The sequence below is a fragment of the Piliocolobus tephrosceles genome, chromosome 5 (assembly GCF_002776525.5).
Source record: "Piliocolobus tephrosceles isolate RC106 chromosome 5, ASM277652v3, whole genome shotgun sequence".
In the NCBI taxonomy this organism is placed as follows: domain Eukaryota; kingdom Metazoa; phylum Chordata; class Mammalia; order Primates; family Cercopithecidae; genus Piliocolobus; species Piliocolobus tephrosceles.
In genome coordinates, this window is record NC_045438.1 from 5,443,685 (window position 1) to 5,462,388 (window position 18,704).

At 34.4% G+C, this 18,704-nt stretch overlaps 1 protein-coding gene across 1 annotated transcript in view; it reads right to left on the reverse strand.

Annotated features, from left to right (window-relative positions):
• RFX6 (regulatory factor X6) overlaps positions 1-18,704 on the reverse strand; it is a 56,084-nt gene that overhangs the window by 17,807 nt on the left and 19,573 nt on the right. The window contains exon 7 of the mRNA XM_023219083.3: positions 3,270-3,377. Coding sequence (XP_023074851.1) covers positions 3,270-3,377 — 108 coding nt within the window. The remainder of the gene's footprint in view (positions 1-3,269; positions 3,378-18,704) is intronic.

The window sequence follows — 18,704 nt, forward strand, 5'->3', positions numbered from 1 at the left end:
GAATGGATAAAGAAAATGTGGTATATACACAAGGGAATATAATTCATCCATAAAAGATAAAACCCTGTCATTTGCAGCAACATGGATAGAACTGGAGGGCATTATGTTAAGTAAAATAAGCCAAGCAGAGAAAGACAAATGTCACATGCTCTCACTCATATGTGGGACCTAAACAAGTGGATCTCATGAAGGTAGAGAGTAGACTGGAGGTTACCAGAGGTCGGAAAGAGGACGGGGAGAGGAAAATAATGAGAAGTTGATTAATGGGTACAAATACACAGTTTGATAGGAGAAATAAGATCTGGTGTTTGACAGATCTGTAGGGTGATTATAGCTTACAATAATCTATTGTATATTCAAAGTAGCTAGAAGAGAACAATTCAAATGTTTCTAGCAAAAAGAGAAGATAAATATTTAAGGTGATCAATAACCCAAATTACACTGATTTATCCGTACAAATTATATGAGCATATTAAATTATCACATGTGCCCCCAAAATATGTACATCTATTCTGTATCAATAAATTCTTTAAAATTAATCCTTTGAGCCCTGAAACCTATTAAAGTACAAGTAAGCCTTTATCTTCACAAGTATTTCTATTTGTTACAAAATTTATTGCTTTATATACAAATCATCAAAATTTTTAAAACTTACTGTTAGTATAATACTTAATTTGTTTATTTAATACTTACATAGTCTTAGGGCAATAAATTTTAATTCCAGTGTACTTTGCATTCTTTGTAAACATAATCTTAGTCAATTTTCTGAGAATAGACATTGTATTAGAGTGAGCAGGAGCAGAGACAAGGCTTAGCTCCACTAAAGACAGTGAGCACATGGTGGAGGAGACAACTGCCTGGAGAGACACTATGAGCAGCAGGCCCCCGGCTTCAGTCAGTACCCTCCTGGGGTCAGCTTTTCACTGGGCAGTCTCCATTCTTTCAGCCTTAAAGAAGCAGGTGCCGGCTTGGCGCGGTGGCTCACGCCTGTAATCTCAATACTTTGGGAGGCTGAGGTAGGTGGATTACTTTAGGTCAGGAGTTCGAGACGAGCCTGGCCAACATAGGGAATCCCGTCTCTACTAAAAATACAAAAGTTAGCCAGGCCTGGTGGCAGGCACTTGTAATTCCACCTACAGAAGCTGAGGCAGGAGAAGCGCTGAACCCGGGAGGCAAAGGTTGCCGTGAGCCGAGATCGCGCCACTGTACTCCAGCCTGGGCAACAGAGCAAGACACTGTCTCAAAAGGAAAAAGAAAAAGAAGCAGGTGCCTTAAGTGCTTGATTTTAGCCCCACCACACTTTCTAGGAACTGGTAAGTTACCTGAGGAGCCTGGCTAATGGCAAAGAAGGTGACAGAGCTAAATTGTCCTCACAAAAGAGTGTCAGTCCCTGGCTTTCATGATGGAGTCCACTGGGAATGAACTTAGAAACCAGGGGTTATAAAAGCACCTTGATACCTGAGAAATGATCTACAGACTAGACTTTCAAATTGGCAGGTATGAACTTCCTTGGAGGCCAGCAGAGAAACATGAAATTCCCGGTAAACTATTGGAGCCTGTTTCTCACCTCTCCTTTCTTCTTTGTTGCTTGCCTTTTTGGTCCCCCTCCCTCTCTCTCACCAGGTATACTTACACCATAAACATCTTCACGATAAGTCTGCATGGAAGCAATCCTCTCCACAAAAGTAACCCAATAAAACCCTCCCTCAGAAGACTGGATCCCCCTGATTTCCACAGGAATCCTCACAAACTGCCACATGTTAATATTCACTGGGGGATTTTCAAATATGAAGTCATCATATCACACATTACATCTATAAGGTAAAAAGTATGTGATAAACTTGAGAAATGTAATGGGAGAGAACAGTCAGAAGTGAACGTAGTTTGAGAGACTTCCTTGGATTTGGCACTTGAGAATTATCTTCAATACTTTGCCTATTCTTTTTTTAAGGGTATATTTTACTTTATTTTTTTTCCAACTTTTATTTTAGATTTACAGGGTACACACACATGTTTGTTACATAAGTATACCAAGAGATGCTGAGGTTTGGAATACAGATGATCCAATTACCCAGATACTAAGCATAGTACCCAACAGTTTTTCAACCCATTTCCTTCTTGCCCCTTCCCCAGCAGTAGTCCCCAGTGTCTACTGTCGCCATTTTATGACTAGGAATACCCAGTGCTTAGCTCTCACTTATAAGTGAGAACATGTAATATTTAGTTTTCTTCTCCTGCATTAATTTGCTTATGTTAATGGCCTCCAGTTGCATCCATGTTGCTGCAAAAGACATGTTTTCATTCTTTTTAAAGAATATTTTGCCTATCCTTAACTAACAGAGTATGGCTGTCATCAAAATGAACCCTGTAAGTTACTATGCATCTCTACTTACATGCCGATAAACATTTTTTTAAATCAATGTGTTATCTTTATTTCTACAAAAAGCCCATCACTAAAGTAAAGCATCTGGACGTTAATCGCATTCCTCTATCTTTGTATCTCAGAAATATGAACTGACTCAATATACTATAAGAGATGTCTTCTTCAAATGCTAATGAAATATGTACGTTGGTTGAAACAAAAATGTAGAAATAATTATGCTCTAATTTAATAATGGTCTCTGCTACTAAACAGCCAACAGATCCCCGACAAATGACTTTAGAAGTACAGAAATAGAAGATTTAGTTTACACTCTATTACATAAACATTGAAAAGTCATATTAAGAATTATTTATAAACTGAATCCCAATGAAAATGATTCTTTCTTAACTTTTAAAAAAATGCAAATATAAGAGAACACAGAATTTTAGAAGTAAGGAAAGTTGGTGCTCATCTAGCATAGTCCTTGCATTCATCTAGCATGTCCATCAGTGCTAGGGACAGAGTCTGTCCCAGAGAAATGCTTGATTACCATTTACTGAAATAAAATGGAGATAATTGAAAACATAAAACTTTTAATTGAAGAAAGTGTATGTGACAGACACATTCTAGTATTTTCTTCCTCAAGAGAGCTTTAAATAAAAAATAATGTTTAATCTTTAAGGTTTATTTTACCACCTTCTGATTACACACTATCATGGAGATGGTAAATAATTAATTGGAAGTGTTAATTAATGTTAACAAAAGTTTGCCTCTCCTATAAATCAGTCAATTATGTTTGATTATGCAGATTTCTGATTGCTTCCTGCAGTGCCATGAAATTCCCAGCAAACTGACATATGGAGCCAACATATCAGAAAATCAATAGAGAAGTATCTGTAATTGATACCTTGTCCTTAGAAATGCATCCTTGGTATACAAGGTGTTGAGCGCTGGGGAATTCTGGAAGAAGTGTTCCAGTTTTTGAGCTAAGCGAATATTTACGAGTGAAGCCACCCTATAATTTAGAAAAATGAAAACAAATACATCATTATCAACTGTATGCTTCCAAAATACTATTCTAGTAAAATACAAATCCATAAAATTTAATTCTTCTTCATCCTGCAAACCATGAGAACTTATGAGATTTGAGTAAACTGTTTCAATTGTGTAACTGAATAAACGAGACATGTCAGCCAAATGGTTTTCAAACCTTCAATAAACAGTTTCATAGTTAGAATATTTTTCCTATCACTTCAAATTTTAGTTTTGAATATTTGTCAGTTTTCACAACTTTCAGAAATTTAAGTACACATTTGCTAATGGCATAAGTTTAGGAAGATCTGCCTTTGGAACTATTGAAATTATTTTAACTACAAGAGGATCAGGAATTGTCAAATCCAACCTTCCTTTTTACAAATTAAGTAAATGAGATAATTGAACATAAATTAATTTATTCAGTTTCAGAGGTAAGTACTGCTAAAATTTTTATTGGAGTCTAACTTTCGATTCTCAAGCTAGTGCACTGGACTGTCCCACAAAAGTTTCTTCTACCCTAAATTCAGGCATGTATTGTTCTTTCATATCTCTTGGGGAAAGCATACTCAAGCCATTTTCAGAAAATTAGAAAAGTGACAAATAACTTACAATGCTACTGTGCTGGTATACTTACAAGAAACCCACACAGAAAGAACAAATGTATATTCATGACAGAACTAGAGCCTCAGCAAATCAGTCTCCCAGGCCATAACTGATTGTTCCTCCTCCCCAAACAAAATTTTAACAAACCAGATTGTAATCAAAAGTTTGGGGAAATAATGAAATTATGAATATAATAAAGGACATAAAGTGTCCCTGGCAAGGACAAAATTTTGTTCTTTCTCATCATTTTCTCACATTTATTCTAGACTGTATTTCTTTATCTCTGTCATATTGAAGATGTTTAGTAGACAAAAACTTAATTACCGTCATAGACAGATTGGGTTCCCATCCTGTCTTTCTAGAACTTATATTGGTAGAGTCAAAGGAACTGGGAGCACTTTTGAGTCCTTTAACACTAGATATTTTAGAAGCCCTGATTTCTTGTTGACTTATTTGATATAAGCTTTAAATAAGCTTTATATTTAAAATATAGTAGAAATTCATTTTTAAAAATTAGGTTTAAATTTTTAGCTTTATTTATCTCTTTTCAAGTATAGTTATTAATTTTTTAATTAATAACTTATTTAATAATTATCATAAACTGATATAATAGCACAGTTAATCCCAATCCACTCTATTTACTAATCTATCTTAAGAAATGCTTCAAAAACTTTCAATGCTTTGGTTTTCCACTTATGAGCACCAATTATCATTGCACTGTCAAGGAATATTACTGTCAATAAAAATAGGAAAAAATATAGAAAACAAGAAAATAAATAATTTAATCCTTAAAGGAAGGAAGTTATATGACAAAATAGAAAACTAACATTTGTTGGATAAGCATAACAAAAATTTACCCAAATATTAATTTTAGAAAAGTTTGCACTCTTCATATATTTTTTCTCTTGTGTGGAAAGTCAAGTTTTTTCATCTCGATATGTGATTTGGTGATATAGGAAAAGAGAAACAGAGAAATATAAACCCCAAAAATGACAATACACAGTATGATACTAAATTAAAGTAGGAATAAAAGAATACTCTTATTCCCATTAAAGAAATATAATTAGTAATCAAAAATATTTTTACAAAGAAAAAATAGACTCAAAAGATTTTAACAGGTGACCTTTTATCAAGCATTCAGGAAACAGACAATTTCAAGCTTAACAGATTTTTTTCTGACAACAGAAAAAAGGATAACTTCCCAATTCACTTGAAAACATATATATCAAAACTAGACAAGAACAGAAAAAGAAAAATCCTATTTCAATCTCACTTATTACTACACTTAAGACAATATTAAACAAAATATTAACAAACAAAATTCAGTAGTATATAAGTACGATCATACTCAAGTTAGGTTTAAATTCATCATATTAACAACAAACAGGAGAATGCTGTATATTATACAATCATCTCAACGGATGCAGGAAAAACAGTTTGTTTAAAATCCACTACCATTCATTAGCCTCTCTCTGTCGTTCTCTTTCTTTCTTTCTCTCTCCCCACCCCCACCCCCCGTGTGTGTGTGTGCTAGAGACAGAGGAAAACTTAATTATCTATCTATCAGAAGCCCACAGCAAATATCTTACTTAGTGGCAAAATACTATAAAAATTCCCGGGAAAATCACAAACAAGATAAAGTTGCCTGCTCTCACCTTTTTTACTCAACACTATACCAGAGTTTATAGCTAGAATAATAATGAACTCAAAAAAGTAATGACAGATTAAGTACCAAAAAGGAAGAGACAATATTAGCACTATTTGCTACTGATGTAACTGATTTCACTGAAAAACTAAAACTAATTACACAAAAATTATGGTTAACAATAAAGTTTTTTTTAGCAAAGTTGCTGAATACAAGATCAATTTAAAAGTCAATTGCAACAACATGGATGAAACTGGAAAATACTGTGGCAAGTGAAATAAGCCAGGCACAGAAAGACAAATATCACATGTTCTCACTCATATATGGGAGATAAAAAATTTGATCACATGAAGTTAGAAAATAGAATAGTGGTTACAAAATGCTAGGAAGTGTAGTGGATAATGGAGGATAATGAGGAGTTGATTAATGGTAATTACTTTAAATGTAAATGAATCAATCTCTCCAATTGGAGGACAGATATTGGTAGAATGGAGTTAGACAAAATAGACTCTAAATTTTAAAAGGTGTGCAAGAGACAAGGACATTATATATTAACAAAATTTTGATAAAGCCAAAAAGTCTAACAATCATAACCGTTTATGTACCTAATAACAGGTATGTACAGATAACAGATAATAACAGATAATCAAAATATATGAAGAAAAATTGACAAAATTAAAGGGAGAAATGAATAGTTTTACAATAATAGTTGGAGACTTTAACACCTCATTCTCAATAATGGACAGAACAACCAGACAGAAGTTAAGTAAGAATGTAGAGGACGTGGCGGCACAATAAACCAACTAGATTGAACAAACGTATACAGAATACACATTCTTTTCAAGGACACATGGACATCTTCCAGGATACACCATATGTTAGGCCACAAACTAAGTCTCAGTGAATTTGAAAAGTTAGATGTCATACAATGTATCTTCTTCAACCAACATGGGATGAACTTAGAAATAAATAACAGCAAAAAAACTGGAAATTTTACAAATTTGTGGTAATTAACCAACATACTCAAAGAAAAGCCCCAGAGTTGGCTTCAGCAGTGAATTGCACCAAACATTTAAAGAGGAACTAATACCAGTACATCTCAAAGTTTTCCCAGGAATTGAAGAGGAAGGAGTACTTTATAACTTATTCTATGAGGCCAATATTGCCTTGATACCAAAGTCTGACAAAGATATTGCAAGGCAAGAAAACTGCAGACCAATATCCCTTATGGACTTTGATGCAAAAACTCTCCACAAAATATTAGTAATCCAAATTTCACAGCATATTAATAGGATTATACACCATAAATAAGTGAGATTTATTTCTGGAATGCAAGGATGGTTCAATATATAAAAATCAATAAATGTATTACATCACATTAATGGAATAAAAAAATGATAATCTCATTAGGTACAGAAAAAGTATTTGAAAAAATTCCATATCCTTTCATGATAATAATACTCAACAAACCAGCCATATAGGAAAACCTCCTCAATATAATAAAAGTTATTTATGAAAAGTCTATAGAAAACATCATACTTAATGGTGAAAAACCAAAAGCTTTTCCTCTAAGATCAGGAACAAAGCAAGTCTGCTTTCATCACTTCTACTCAACATGGTACTAGAAGTCTTAGCTAGAGTAGTTAGGCAAAAAGAAAATTAAAATTAAAAAAACAAGGCATCCAAATTGAAAAGGAAGAAGTAAAAAATCTCTGTTCACAGATGATATAATTTTATATGTAGAAAACCCTAAAAATGACACACACACACACACACCCACACAACTAATAAATGGATTCAACAAAGTAGCAGGATTCAAAGTCAGCATGCAAAAACTCGTTGCATTTCTATTCACTAATAGTGAACAGCCTGAAAAGAAAATTAAGAAAACAATTTCATCTACAATAGCATCATAAAGAATAAAATACTTTAAAACTAATTTAACCAAGGAAGTGAAAGACTTGTACAACAAAAACTACATAAAAGAGCTGAAAGAAATTAAAGAAGACATAAATAAATAAAGAGACATTCCATTTTCATGGATTAGAAGAATTAATATTTAAGATAGCAATACTAGGCTGGGTGTGGTGGCTCAAGCCTGTAATCCCAGCACTTTGGGAGGCCAAGACGGGCAGATCACGAGGTCAGGAGATCGAGACCATCCTGGCTAACACGGTGAAACCCCGTCTCTACTAAAAAAAATACAAAAAACTAGCCGGGCAAGGTGGCGGGCCACCTGTAGTCCCAGCTACTCGGGAGGCTGAGGCAGGAGAATGGCGTAAACCTGGGAGGCAGAGCTTGCAGTCAGCTGAGATCTGGCCACTGCACTCCAGCCTGGGTGACAGAGCGAGACTCCTTCTCAAAAAAAAAAAAAAAAAAAAAAAGATAGCAATACTGCCTAGAGTGAGATACAGATTCAATGCAATTCTAGTGACAGTTTTTTCAGAAAAAGAAAAATCCATCCTAAAAGTATCTGTGGAATCTCAAGGGACCCTGGGTAGCCAAACAATCTTGAAAAAAAAGAGCAAAGTCAGAGAAGACTTCCTGATTTCAAAACGTACTATAAAGTTACAGTAATCAAAACAATATGGTACTGTCATGAAGACAGACACATAGACCAATGGAATAGAATAGAGAGGCCAGTAACAAACTCTCATAGATATGGTAAAATAATTTTTGATAGGGGTGCCAAACCATTCAATGGGGAAAGAACAGTCCTATTAACAAAGGGTGCTGGGAAAACTGGATGTCCACATTCAAAGGAATAAAGTCAGACCTTTACCTAACACCACATACAAAAATTAACCAAAAATGAATCAAGTATCTAAATGTAGGAGCTAAAACTATAAAAATTTTAGAAGGAAACATAGAGTAAAAGATTCATGACATGTGATTTGGAAAAAAAATTTTGTATATGACACTAAAACACAGGCAACAACAAAAAAATAGACAAATTGTACTTCATAAAAAAGGCTCACGCCTATAATCCCAGCACTTTGGGAGGCTGAGGTGGGCAGATCATGAGGTCAAGAGATCGAGACCATCCTAGCCAACATGGTGAAACCCCATCTCTACTAAAAATACAAAAATTAGCTGGGCATGGTGGCACGCACCTGTAGTCCCAGCTACTTGAGAGGCTAAGGCAGGAGAATCGCTTGAACCTGGGAGGCAGAGGTTGCAGTGAGCCAAGACTGCACCACTGCACTCCAGCCTGGTGACAGAGTGAGACTCTGTCCCAAAAAAAAAAAAAAAAGAAACACTTTTGTTCATAAAAGTTATGCATATAACTGTACATGACACTATGATCAGAATAGAAAGGCAATATATGGAATGAGAGAAAATATTTGCAAATCATGTTTCATAAGGGATTAATATATAGAATATATTGAGAACTCCTAAAACTTAACAACATAAAAGTAAACAAAATGATTCATACTGGGCAAAGGACTTGATATACACTTCTCCAGAGAAGATATATGAATGACTAGCAAATGCATTAAAATATGCTCAATGTTACCATTATTAGGGAAATGCAGATCAAACCCTAAATGAGATACCACATCACACCCACTGGGATGGCTACTATAAACACAAAAACACACATAAACACACACAGCAAAAATAACAAATGTCAAGGATGTGAAAAAATTGGAATCCTTGTGCATTGTTGGTGAGAATGTAACCTAGTACAGCTGCTGTGTAAAACAGTTTGGTTTTACATAGCAAAATTAAATTAAAATTTTTAATTAAATTAAAATTTAATTTTAATAATTAAATTTAATCAAAAAATTTAATCAAAATTAAAAATAGAATTACTATATGACCCAGTAATTCTACTTCTGGGTATATAGCCAAAAAAATTATAGCAGGTTCACAAAGAGATATTTGTACATCCACGTTCATAGCAGCATCAGTCACTATAGCTTAAACGTCGAAGCGAGCCACATATCCATCGACAGATGAATGGATTAGCAAAATGTGGTACTGTATATACATACAATGGAATGTCATTCAGCCTTAAAAGGGAATGATGTTCTGACATATATGCTACAACATGGATGAACCTTGAGGACATTATGGTAAGTGAAATAAGTCAGTCACCAGAAGACAAATACCGTATGACTCTACTTAAAGAGGATTCTAGCGTAGTAGAAATCATAGAGACAGAAAGCAGAACGGTAGTGGCCAGGCACATGGTAGAGGGAAAATGGGAGTTATGTTCAATGAGTAGAGAGTTTCAGTCTTGCAAGATGAAAGAGTTCTGAAGGTGGTTGGTGGTGATGGTTACACAATGATACCAATGTACTTAATACCACAAAGCTGTAAACTCAAAAATGGCTGAGATAGTATATTTTACATGTAGTTTACCACAATAAAAAATATGAATAAAAACCAATTACAAATGAAATAACTTAAATGTTCAGAGCAACTTTATGCTTTCAAGTTTATAGAGAATATTATTATAATCTTAGAGTACACATAACTTTTTAAAAAACAAGATATAAAAAGCACTAACCATAAAATTAAAAAAATCTTCATCAAAAGATACAATAGAGTATGGAGTCATGTCACTAACAGGAAGAAGTTATTTACAACACATAACTTACAGAATATTAGTATCCAGAACATATAAAGAACTCTTAAGGATTAAAAATTCAAACTAAAAAATGATATGATTTGAGCAAACATTTCACAGAAGAGAATTGGCCAATAAAAATCCAAAAATATATTCTAGTTCATCAGTTGTTAAAAACAATTTCCAAATAAAAAACACAGACACGATTTTACACCTACAAGACTGGCAAAAACTAAAATGTCATTTAATACTAAGCGTAAGAATAGGTACAAAAGTAATGATCACACACAGCTGGAGAGACAGAAGTTGATACTACCACTCTGGAAAATAATTTCAACTTTACTAGCAAAGTTAAAGATGAGTATATCTTAGGACCTGGAATTCCACTCCTATAGATGTGTACCTGGAGAACTGTTTGTGTCACCATTGTTTTTCAGGCAAAAAAAAAAAAAAAAAGGCCCCATCTCCAATGGAATGGATAAATGCATTGGGATAGTTTCCTACAATGGAATATTATACAGGAGTACAAATAAATTAGAACTTCATATATTGGCATTAAAGAATCACAAAACCAAGCATTGAATGAAAGCAGGAAGTCACAGGGAAAACAAGGAACCTCTTTTTATGTAGGATATAACTGGGCCAATAATAAACAATATGTTGTTGAGAGATCTATTTGTAAGTGGCAAACTTTATAGAAAAACAAACAGTAACACCATGTTCTGGAGAGTGGTAACTTCTGATGAGTAGGAATGAACAAGTGATTGAAGTGGGTGCACAGAGGACTTCTCTCTTTTCAGTTATGAGAAAGGGCTTGAGTTCTCAAATTATGATTATTTTTTAAATTCTATGCATGTGTTTGTGTATTTGGGTGAGTATGGGTGTTGTGAATAATACATTTCCCAATAAAAAATGTTAGCATGCTAAAGAAACACATATTAAGAAGTAAAGTATGTAACTTTAATTCTAATACTTTTAAAAACTCTCATATTGGTAAATAATCGTTTTGTGTAATCAAAGCTAGCAATATGTGCAACATCAACAAGGAGCAAAAGGGCCTCAAAAAACCTTAAAATTAATTTTGTTTTGGATATGTTAACAACTGGATACAAAGATGATGTAAGTTGCATAAATCAAATAATATCCAGTAAGTGTAACACAAAAAGAAAGGGAGGAGTGATTATCTTTAAAATAGTAAAATACACTCATTTTAATTTCACTAATATGCTTGCTATTACAATCGTACTAAAAGAGGTGCCAGATCATAGGCCAGCTATAGAGGTCTGGGTTTGTTTTGTTTTTTTCTTTCTCAACTGATAATTTTGGTACTCTTGGGTGAACTATTAAGAATTGTATTTCTAAAAGAAAACAAGAAGGACCCTACAGAAAAGAAACAAATATGACTAGAATGCAAGAGGGTCTGATTTATGAGGAAAGATTAAAGGACTTAAGCTGCACAGCTTGGCTAAGTGATGACAAAGGAGAGTATGATAACAGTCTACAAATATTTGAAAAGCATATACCAAGGAGGGAGGATTTGATATTTATCTTGGTACAAGGTTGTTCAACTGGCTGTGAATGGTTGATGTTAAAGAGAAGAAAACTCAGGCTATCAAGGAAACTTCCTGGTAGAAGTGTATGAAATCAATGGACCCATTCCCTAAGAAATAATGTCAACTTCAGTAGCTGCTTGAAGCAAAAATTTGGCCCACACTAGAAGACCCACAGGAAAAGAAAAGCTTTCTTTGATGGGGAGAAAATATTATAATTAAGTTTTGTTCATTTGTTTCATTCCTGTGAATTAACACATTCTGAGACAATCTCTAAGGCATTTCTGAAATTTAAACCACTCCATTTATGAATAAAAAATTTTAAACAATAACAATTATTAATACTGAGTAGTAACTGCTCTTAACATCTTTTTCCTGTTTTTTATTTTGTTTTTGTTGTTTTTTGCTGCTGTTGTTTTTGTTTGCTTTTATATTTTGAACTATTTAAAAATTTTTAAAAGATACAGAGAAAAAAATAATAAATACCCACTTACCATCCTGATTAAGACATGAGACATTTCCAATACTAAAGCAGCCTTGCCTAATCTCGTTCCCTTCTTCCCCCACAAGAAATAATGTTCTGGGCTTGGTTTAGATCATTTCTACTCAAACATTTAAAAATTTACCTAGTATGTAAATGTTCTTAATATTATACTGTTCTTTAAAACTGGTACTATACAGTATGTATCCTTGTACTTTCAATATGTTTTTTCCACTCAACTTTAGGTTTTTGAGATGACCCTAATTTGACTATTATAACCGTCATTCATTCGCTCATACCCAAAGCAGTATAGCACTCCATTGTATAAATGTATAAAAACTTATTTCCCATTATATCATAATGAACATTTAGATTATTTTCGAGCATTCTGCAATTATAAACCATGTCACAGTGAACATCCTCATACACACCTCCTTGTGTACAATGTGAAGGTTTCTTTAGGAATGCAGTCATAAAGTGTGTAAATCTTCAACTTCACTAGGTATTGTCCCTTCCACTCTATATGAGAGTTCCTTTGGTCCATATTCCTGTCAACAGTGTGTCTTTAGACATTTTAATTGTTGTTAATGTAATATTTATGAGACAATCACACATTAGGGTTTTAATTTTCATTTCCCTAATTAATATTTAGATTGAGCATTTTTTTACTGGCAAGGGGTGGTATTCAACATATGTTATGGACACAGGTCAACCAGAACACCAGCTAGCACTGTTAGTCATTCTTTGTTTACCCTGAATTAATTGCTTCTTCATATACTTTGCTATATTTCTGTTGGGTTGTCTTTTCATATTGACTTGAATTCTATACATATTCTAGAACAGAGCTGGCCAGTACAGCTTTCTGTTATGATGGAAATGTTCTGTATCTTTCCTGTCCAATACAGTAACCACTAGCCACATATAACTCTTAGGCACTTGAAATATAGCTAATGTGACTGATAAACTAAATTTTTTACTTTACTTAATTAATAGTCACATGTGGCTAGCAGCTACCATATTTTACAACATAGTAATAGATATTTATTATCTGTCATTCAGTGCTTCTCAATTTACAATGGGGTTACATCCCAATAAAACCATTACAATTGGAAAATATTGTAAGTCAAAAATGCATTTAATATACCTAACTTACTGAACATTATAACTTTGCCTAACCTACCTTAAACGTGCTTGGAATATTTACATTAGGTTACAGTAGGGCAAAATCATGTAACACAAAGCTTATTTTACAATGAAGTGTTAAATAAGTCATGTAATGTATTAAATACTATATTGAAAGTGAGAAGCGGAATGGTTGTATAGGTACTTGAAGTACAGTTTCTACTGAATGCATACCCCTTTCACACCATCACAAAGTCGAAAAATTTTAAGTCAAACCATTTTAAGCCAAGGACCAACTGTATATAATTTATAAATATCCAGTTATGTTTTACATATTTTACATATATTTGCTTTTGTGTCCGTTTTTCATAATTAACATTTCTCTATATCATTAAAAGAGCCTTTTAATAAATAATATTTAGCCACACAAAAGTACAATAAATTATGTAACCATTTCTTTGATATTAGTCATTTAGGTTACATATAGTTTTTCACTGTAATCAATAAAAATTTTGTGCATAATTTTCTGTCTGCATTTCCTATTTTTGGGGGGCGTGGTGGCTCACGCCTGTAATGCCAACACTTTGGAAGGCCGAGGTGGGCAGATCACCTGAGGTCAGGAGTTCGAGTCCAACCTGGCCAACATGGCAAAACCCCGGCTCTACTAAAAATACAAAAATTAGCCAGGCATGGCAGGACACGCCTGTAATCCCAGCTACTCGGGAAGCTGAGGTAGGAGAATCACCTGAACACTGGAGACCCAGGTTGCAATGAGCCGAGATCACGCCACGGCACTCCAACCTGGGTGACAGAGTGAGACTCCATCTCAAAAAAAAAAAAAAAATTTCATACAAAATCCATACAAAAGTAGAATTAGTAGGAAAAGGATATAAATACTTTAAAGACTCTTGGTGAAGATCTTCCAAACATTTTCCAAAATTTCATTCTGCCTTCAGCAAGATATGAAAGAGTTACCTCATTCTGCCTTCACCAACTTCACAATAATTTTTAAATATTTGATAGTTTCATATTGTAAAATGTTATCTTAATTTTTGTTCATTTGGTAATCCTTTCCTCATGCATTTATCAGCTTTTTCTTTCTCCTGTGAATCATCTATTCACATCTTCTACTACTTATTGTGCTCTTCATATTTTTATAGGATTTTTATGTACTATGGATATAATTTTATTGTCATATTTGCTGAAGGTATTTCCCCCAGTTTTTCCTTTGACTTCAAATTTTGTATATGATGCTTTTGATATGAAGAATTTTCCAACTCTGTGTTTTTCTTTTTCCTATGAAATTTCTTAAACTGCTTTTATACTTAGAAAGTGAATAACTCCTTCCAGACGTGGGATAGATATATATATTTCCTCCTAAGTATTATTTTTATATTTAGTTGTTTATATGAAATTCACATAAGTTGTTAAGTTGTGAGGTATAGAAATTTTTTTGCAAAATAGTCAATTTTTCTAACATTATCCCCTGAATAATTTTATGTATATAGTACCCCACCTTTCTCTGAAAAGGACACGGAAAAATATTTTCTTTCTTCATTTGTTGTAATTTCTCCTTGGTCATATGCTAAAACCTTATAAACACTAGGGTCTTTTGTCAGGTACCATATCTCTGCTGCAGATTTGTTCCATCTACAGTTGACTCAGTATCATAATGTCATAATATTTTGATATGTGGCAGACAAATCCCCTTTTCACTCTTCTTGTTTACATTTCTCTTAACTATTACTTCCTGTATATTCTTCTAGATTAAGCTCATAACCATATTCATTTCCAAAAATTAATCACCCACTCAAATTTTCATTAGAATATAAAATGTCTAAATTAATTTAGGAAGAATTGGAGTATTTATAATCTAGCATTCCTATCCAGGCACATGGTATGTCATTTCATTTGTAGTTTTCTTTTACACCTGTACTTTTTTTCCAAGAAGGCAGTATGCTTCTCTTATTATAACTGCTCCTGAATATTTTGCATTTCTTCTGGCTCATACCAGAATTTTACAATCTTCTACCTTTCTTGTCTTCCACAAAGACTGTTGCTACCTATCTCAATAAATCTGTGAGAAAATTAAGTCCTACAGAAAATGATTTGAACCACCATTTTGTCAATTCTCTCAAGGATGGTGCTTAATCAATACCATTCTAAACACTCATGCATAAAAGAGTTTATTCCTTATATTCAGTGGGTGTCTTAGGGCATTAGGGCTACAGTCTCTCTAGGAAACCTGCTTGAGAATAGCTAGGACTTTCTTTTAAGTTCCTCAAACTCCTACTTTCTTTCCCTGACTTTTGCCACAGCACATGACCGACACTACCATTCCTGAGAGAAATGCGAAACTACCAAACAGAAGCTACCACAACTTTCTACCAAAAAAATCTACAAATCTGCTTGCATCCGAACTTACCCTTTCTCTTTCCAGTTTTCATGGCAGCACTGCTCCTCCTCTCTAGGGCCAGTTCCTCTAATCTGACCTCCTCAGTGACCTTGTGCTCTCAACTTCCCTTTCTTTAATATTTTCAGTCTTCACTCTTTACTGTATCTGTTTTATTAGCATTAGACATTAGTCTAATCATCCTTCAAAACTAAATTCCAAAAAATTAGCTGGATGTGGTGGCGTGTGCCTGTAGTCCCAGCTACTTGGGAAGCTGAGGTGGGAGGATCACTTGAGCCCAGGAGGTTAAGGCTGCAGTGAGTCAAGATTGTGCCACTGCACACCAGCCTGGGTGACAGAGTGAGACCCTGTCTCAAAAACAAAACCAAAAAAGTCCCAGATCCCAAGTCCTTTTCCAATTAGCACCCTGAACTTGACTAAATGTTCTACATTCAATGCTACTTCCCACTCATTTCACAAACCAAACCCCAGCTCACCACTGAAAAGGCTTTCCCTGAAATCATTAGTTATCTCCACTTAACTAATTCCATGGATCCTTTCCACTCCTTATCTTGATGACTTTTCAGCACTTCTGAGCATTCCTTTCCATAGGGAGCATTTTTGCTCCTGACTCCTGTGACACTGTATTCTCCTCCTTCTCTTCTCACCATTCTAGACTCTCTTCTGTTATCTCGCTGACACTCTTCCTCTCATTTTTCACAACTCTTTTTTGGTAACCTCTTGTCTTCTCATTCATTTTTTCCCTAAGTGTTTTTATCCATTACCATGGCTTCAATCACCATCAAACTAAATCTTGAAGTCCTCCTTTCCAATCACATATATCCAACTGCCCACTTAAAATTTGTGTTAAATGTTTCACAAACACATCAAATATGACAAGTCCCAAATTAAACACATTATCTTTTTACTCTTTCTACCTGCTTCTCCTTCAATATTTCCCAACTAAAATCAGTTACTTCTCTCCATCCCTCGGATTACTATTCTGTCCAGATCTTCTCTTTCACAGACTATCCAGATAGCCTCCAATGGATCTACTGGATTCCTGCCTTACACTCTTCTAATGTATTCTCCATGTCATGGTCAGAATGAGTTTTACAAGTCTGATGGCGTAACTCTCCTTTAGTGGCTTCCCATTACAGAATTCTTAACCTAATGAGACTACATACAATCCAGCCTCTACCTAGTATATTACTCTCTACCTCATTCTATACTTTAACTATGCATAAATTTTTTTAATTTTTGCTACAACGTGATGCACCTCTGCTTGCCTTCACATATGCCAGTGGTTGACATTTGGCAATGTCAGAGACATTTTTGGTTGTCACAAGGGGTTGGGGGCCTGCTACTGGAATGTAATGGGTAGAGGCCAGAGGTGCTGTGATACTACTAAGCATCCTACAACATACTTGATATATTCCATAAATATTATTATCTGAACCACAATTTCCATAGTATGGAGGCTGAGAAACCCTGGCCTATGCTATTCCATCTGTCTTAACCACTCTTCTTCCCTTTTCCCCTACTCCACTCCTCCTCCAAACTACCACTATATTCTCAGTTATTTCCTTAATATCACTTCCTGTGAAGAATGTCCTTAACTCCCTAAACCTAGTTACTCCCATGACATCCTTTAGAATTTCTTATAATTACTTGTTCAAGATATACTTCCCTGCTATACTGTAAAGCTCTGGAAGGGCAGGACCAAATCTCTTCATTCACCATTTTGTCCCCTAGTACCTGTAATATCATATGTCTGTTAATTAATATCTTGACCATGGGTTTAAAAAAAATAGAATCTTTCTCTGACCTCTTAGAAAAGCAAATACATCTCTCAGCCTCATTTTTCTTAGCTGTAAATATGCTGACACCACACCTCACAGTTATGAATGTTCAAATGAACTGATGTATATGAAGATTTGCACTGAAAATCTTGTGTCTGAGCACACCAATGATGGTTGGTCATCCTAAATACCATTTTTTTTTTTTGAGATAGGGTCTCACACTGTTGCCTAGGCTAGAGTACAGTGGCACAATCATGGCTCACTGCAACCTCCCCACCTCTTTGGCTCAAGTGATTCTGCTGCCTCAGCCTCCTCAGTAGCTGGGATTACAGGCGTGTACCACCATGCCCAACTAATTTTTTGTATTTTTAGTACAGACAGCATTTTACTATGTTGGCCAGGCTGGTCTTGAATTCTTGGGCTCAAGTGATCCACCCACCTTGGCCTTCCAAAGAAAATAATTTTTAAAAAATTTCAATTGGTTATGAAAATATTTTATTAGCATTTTAAACATATTTAGAGTAGTTCTGAGCCTTTAGAAAGCTCTTAGTTGTGTTAATTTCTATAATCATCAAAGTAATGGTACACTATTATTGCCTTCAGGTATCCATAGAAAATGGTTAGACTATAGAGTTTAATCAGAATATTTTATTTTAATTTTAGTAATAAAATCTACAACAGTATTTGTAGCATCCTCTTCTAAGAAGGAAAAAGTAGACCTGAGAAATATTTTTCTTTTGTTCCATGAAACAAGACTTGCCATTTATCGGCTGAGGGCTTGCTAATACCACCAACCTCATCAAACTAGTAGAAAGAACACCTGAGAGAAATTATTTAAATTCCCTATTGACATAAACTTTACTCAACCAAAGTGTATCTCTAAGTCAATATTTTTGCAGTTTCACAATTGTTTATCTAATAAAGAGCTATTATTTCATTGATACAAAGAGCAATCTGGAAGATTTTTATTATGTAATTAGCCATTAACTGTATTAAAAGCACTGGTGGAAAGAAATTGGCCATTTAGTGGGTTGGGGGCCTCATATTATTTCTTAAAATATGCTTGCATCATTTCACCAAACTAATGGAGTTACACTTTACCTCAGGTCCAGATTTACTACACAACACATGGTCAT